The sequence below is a fragment of the Rutilus rutilus genome, assembly GCF_951802725.1.
Source record: "Rutilus rutilus genome assembly, chromosome: 13".
Lineage (NCBI taxonomy): Eukaryota > Metazoa > Chordata > Actinopteri > Cypriniformes > Leuciscidae > Rutilus > Rutilus rutilus.
Window position 1 is genome coordinate 5,507,792 of NC_140218.1, and position 5,255 is coordinate 5,513,046.

Genomic DNA, 5,255 nt, shown 5'->3' on the forward strand with positions numbered 1-5,255 from the left:
GCGTGCTCCTGAGTGATGGCCGCCAACTCCTTCAGGAACTCTCCGATGTTTCACTCCTCCGGGACGATGGCGTGCTCCTGGGCGATGGCCGCCAACTCCTTCAGGAACTCTCGGGAGTTTCACTCCTCCGGGACGATGGCGTGCTCCTGAGCGATGGCCGCCAGCTCCTTCAGGAACTCTCCGATGTTTCACTCCTCCGGGACGATGGCGTGCTCCTGGGCGATGGCCGCCAGCTCCTTCAGGAACTCTCCGTAGTTTCACTCCTCCGGGACGATGGCGTGCTCCTGAGCGATGGCCGCCAGCTCCTTCAGGAACTCTCCGATGTTTCACTCCTCCGGGACGATGGCGTGCTCCTGGGCGATGGCCGCCAACTCCTTCAGGAACTCTCCGTAGTTTCACTCCTCCGGGACGATGGCGTGCTCCTGGGCGATGGCCGCCAGCTCCTTCAGGAACTCTCCGTAGTTTCACTCCTCCGGGACGATGGCGTGCTCCTGAGCGATGGCCGCCAGCTCCTTCAGGAACTCTCCGATGTTTCACTCCTCCGGGACGATGGCGTGCTCCTGAGCGATGGCCGCCAGCTCCTTCAGGAACTCTCCGATGTTTCACTCCTCCGGGACGATGGCGTGCTCCTGGGCGATGGCCGCCAACTCCTTCAGGAACTCGGCGAACAGGAAGGTGGCGAACACCCTGTCGCGCAGGTGCGGCGGGATCCTGGGACATGGAGGAAGAGGCTTGAGCGGACGACCTGAAACGTGTCCGTTCAGGAACCAACCGGAGCTGTTATTATCCTGCAGGAGAACATCTCGCTCTGACGGGGGGAACACACACACACACACACACACAGTCAAGACAGCTTTATTTATACAGCGCTTTTCACAACACACATCATTTCAAAGCAGCTTTACAGAAAGTGCACATTACAATTTACACTGATCTGTTATCAGAGGAAACTGTCTTAGTTATATACAAAATCACAGTTAGCGAAATATTTATTGATTTAAACAATGCAATAATTTAATGCAGAAACAATGAGCTCATTGAAGTAATGAATACTTGTTTGTTAACACATGATTATTACAACACAGAGTGTTTCAGAGCAGCTTTACAGAGATAACAGGAAAATAATGCAAAGATGTGTGTTACCAGAAGAAAATAGCGTCACAGTCCAGCTTAAAGGATTAGTTCACTTTAAAACGTTTTTTTGCTGATAATTCACTCACCCCGATGTCATCCGAGATCTCCATGTCTTGAAGGTTTTTGAGGAAAACATTCCAGGATTTTTCTCCATATAATGGACTTCAATGGCAACCTTATCTAGCGAAAGACCCTTATTTCTCGACTGGGATCGTGTCGAGACTTTGAAGCTGCATTGAGACGGACATCTGAACCTTCTTTGAACACTGGAATAGTCGGTTGCCATTGAAGTCCATTATATGGAGAAAAATCCTGGAATGTTTTCCTCAAAAACCTTAATTTCTTTTCGACTATTGAAAGAAAGATATGGATATCTCGGGTGACATCAGGGTGAGTAAATTATCAGCAAAAATCTTTTTGAAAGTGAACAAATCCTTTAAGTAAGTTCAGTGATGGTTCATTTTTGTAGTAAAAAGTTATTAATTTAGTTCATTTATTTATATATATATAGCCGCTCTGGAGTTAACCGTGATGCTCAGTTCAGTTCTCATATAATGCTGTTAAAATAAGGATATAAGAAATTATCTTTGTTCTGTGTCTTTTCCTGCAGCGAGATCATTTTGGTCTTCTTTATTTGGTAATATCTCTTGGGTCAAAGCATGGAAATTGCCAAATAAGTTTTGTGTTAATAACAAAATTAAAGAAGGGTCTTACAAAATACTTTTTTAAATACAGACTTTATCCTGCTAAGCATATTTCGGAAAGATTTAAGCTTAATGTTTCATATACTTGTGAATTTTGTGCACTGGAAAAAGAAAATATTTTGCATCCGTTTTTTCACTGTATTTACTCAAGATTATTTTGGAAAGACTTAGAAACCTTTATTAGTGGAAAACTGAAGTGTATGATGGAAATGTGTGTATGTTATGTGCTTTTTTTGTTTACTCAGAATGACAATTTGGAATGTAAAGAACATCATATTATAGTAATTTATTTTGTTAAAAAGATAAAAACAAGTGGGCTCAATGCAAACCAGTTTTTTCACATTTTAAAAATGACTTTAAACTACATGTATATATAAATATATATATAATGGTGTCAATGCAGGCAGGTCAATAATATTGTTGAATATTAAAATAAATGAAATACCCCAACACACTGTTTTCGCATGATAACAGAAAGAGGATCAAACGGGAAGATCCGTTCGGGACGACACACACACACACACACACACACACACACACACACCTTGCTCTTTTAAGGCCTGGTCTTTGAGTAGCAGGTACTGGGCGGCTTCACGGACCAGTTCGGGGAAATCAGGACGGGACGCCGCGTGTTGTTCGATCTGAACACACACCGACTGCAGAACCTGCGACACACACATGTCACATGACACACTGCGGAGGATTCATCTCTGTGCAAAACACTGACTGCACTGTGCATTAGTTCTATACTCTTATAGTGCTTATTCATATTTTGAGTGTATTTTTATTTAACACTCTCTGTTTTCTCTGTTATACTGTATATATATATATATATATATATATATATATATAAAAGTTAAACTAAATAAAATTGAGAAATGTTGCCTTGGCAAAAAGCTGAAATATTTTTTCTATTTTATTTTATTTCAGTTAGTTTACTTTCAAGTGTTTACAAGTTTGAAAAATTGAACCCATTTTAATGGTTACATAAAATTTTTGTAATAAAAAAGCTTGTCTAATTAATAGAAATCATGAAAATTATACAATTTAACAATCATTTATTAAAATTAAAAAATAAATTGCAAGTTTAGGGCCCTACGAAATAAGCTTTTTTTTGTTTAAACCAAATTCTGTGTTTTTCTGGATTCCATTTTAATAATCAATGATTTAACAATCAATTCTATGAAATGTTTTATAGTCAACATTATATATAGTAGTTTAATGTAGTACTGACACTAAAACTCTGAAAAAAAAATTCATGCATATTAATTTTCATTTTAGGTAAACTATCCACAATACATATTGATGCATTTTTGTATAAGAGTTGCTGATTCCTAATAAGTACTTTTATTTTCTTATTTCAAACTTAGGTGAAGGATTTGGAGACTGGTTTTGTGATCCAGGGTCACATATTATTATTATGACTATTACACATGTGAAAGCATGCTGGGAGTTGTCTCTGGCACCTGATAGAGCGAGCGCGGGCCGGCTCGGGTGTTCAGCAGAAACCCTCTCAGCAGCGGCTGTGGGAACGAGGCCAGATGAGACAAAATCCCCGTCACCAGCAGATTAACCTCGATCGAGTTCTCCAGCATGTTCTCCAGACGAGACAGCAGGACGCTGATGAACGGCCCTGAACAAACATCTACATTTAATCATTTAGCACACACTTTTATCCAAAGCGACTCGCAAATGAGGAGAGCAATAGAAGCAGTTCTTACTTAGTATTTTTGTCTTGTTTCCAGTCCAAATATCTAAAAATTCTTAAATCAAGATGCATTTACTAGATGTAAATCAAGACAAGCAAAATGATCTGCCAATGGGGAGAAAAATAATGTTGTTTCTGTTTGAATTAAGATTATTTTTCTGACCCCATTGGCAGATCATTTAGCTTTTTTTAAGCATCACCTCACTTCATTTTGATTAATTCCCCCAGAAAACAGGACATAATATCTTATGTCATTTTACTCATCTAGTAAATGCATCTTGATTTAAGAATTTTTAGATATTTGGACTGGAAACTAGACAAAAATACTAAGAAAAGCATGTTTTTGCAGTGTAGGACAACAACATGTAAGTGCTGTGACCCTTTCCCAGTTTGGTCTAATGCAGTATATGTGTGTGTGTATATATATATATATATATATAGAGAGAGAGTAGAAGAGGAGAGAAAAGAAAGTGTTAGTATTAATGGATCAAGTGTTGCCGTAAAGTTGCGTATTCAGCCGTTTCTGAAAATGTCCAAGGACTCAGACGCTCTTTAGACTCTTTCAAACACTCGCTTTGATTGTTTATTCCAAACTCCACCTTTATTCCACACAAAACCTCCTCATATTCAGTGTTGGGGAAAGTCACTTTTAAAAATAATGCATTACAATATTGGGACACAACTTGGTTAGACATATGGCTTTGATTTTATAGCAATTTTAGCATAGAAATTATTGGTAACACTTTATTTTTACAGTGTCCTTGTTACATATGTTACATCTACTTACCATAGTAATAACAGTAAATTATGCATAATTACATGCAACTAACCCTCAACCAAACCCTAATCCTACCCTAACCCTATAGTAAGTAAATGTAGTTAATTAATATTACTCAGTACTTAAATATATAATTACACTGTAACAATGACACCTTAAAATAAAGTGTAACCAAATTATTTTATAAAATATGTAAATTCTGTATAAAATAAAAATGTTTAGTGCAGCACATTTGCTTTACAGTTAACCTTAATTTCTTTTCTTTTTATACACTGCTTTTGCAATAATTTCCTGATTGTCTTCTTTAAAAAGAGAATTACGTAGTATTCATGAACTAAAACTATTTAAGGGTTGATTTGCACATCTATTCACGCTAAAGCTTAAAGTGTGGAGGACCCTGTGGTGAAAATTCAGCTTTTAATGATGTGTCTATGTGGTGTTTTTAATATGCTTTAAGACACACCATGTGTAAATTCATAAGTCGACACCATTGCTGAGTATTTTCTCCTTAAAACTGCAGTGAACCAAAGACAGTCTCAAAAACACGCTTTGAAATCGCTGGTGTTTCTGACGTCACAAACTACCTTGTAACCAATCAGATCAACGTGTGATCGTCAACCAGTGGATCTCTGAGCTGAGTGAGTGAGTGGAGGCGGGGCTCATTTGCATATTCATAGAGCCACGTATACTAAATTAGGCAAGGGTGTCGAGTTACATTCAAGATATTTAAAGGAAAAAACGACCTGATTGACTACAGGGGAACTTCAACAGTTTCAAAGCATCGTGACTGACCTGTAAACGAGATCCCGTGTTTCCCGCTGTGGTTTCTGCTCAGTTCCTCCTCAGCTTCGTCTTCACAATCATGATCGTCACAGAAAGAGCTGAAATCCTCCTCCTCCTCCTCACACAACCACCGCTCGTGCTCTTCATC

The 5,255-nt window shown here is 38.7% G+C and overlaps 1 protein-coding gene across 1 annotated transcript in view; it reads right to left on the bottom strand.

Annotated features, from left to right (window-relative positions):
• Positions 1–436: 436 nt before the first annotated feature.
• The window catches only part of fhip1ab (FHF complex subunit HOOK interacting protein 1Ab), a 16,485-nt gene continuing 11,666 nt past the window's right edge, over positions 437–5,255 (bottom strand). Inside the window, exons 9-12 of the mRNA XM_084427632.1 lie at positions 5,117–5,255; positions 3,305–3,471; positions 2,383–2,503; positions 437–808 (exon numbers count right to left, since the gene is read on the bottom strand). The exon at positions 5,117–5,255 is cut by the window's right edge and continues 731 nt beyond it. Coding sequence (XP_084283758.1) covers positions 603–808; positions 2,383–2,503; positions 3,305–3,471; positions 5,117–5,255 — 633 coding nt within the window. The 3' untranslated portion in view covers positions 437–602. The remainder of the gene's footprint in view (positions 809–2,382; positions 2,504–3,304; positions 3,472–5,116) is intronic.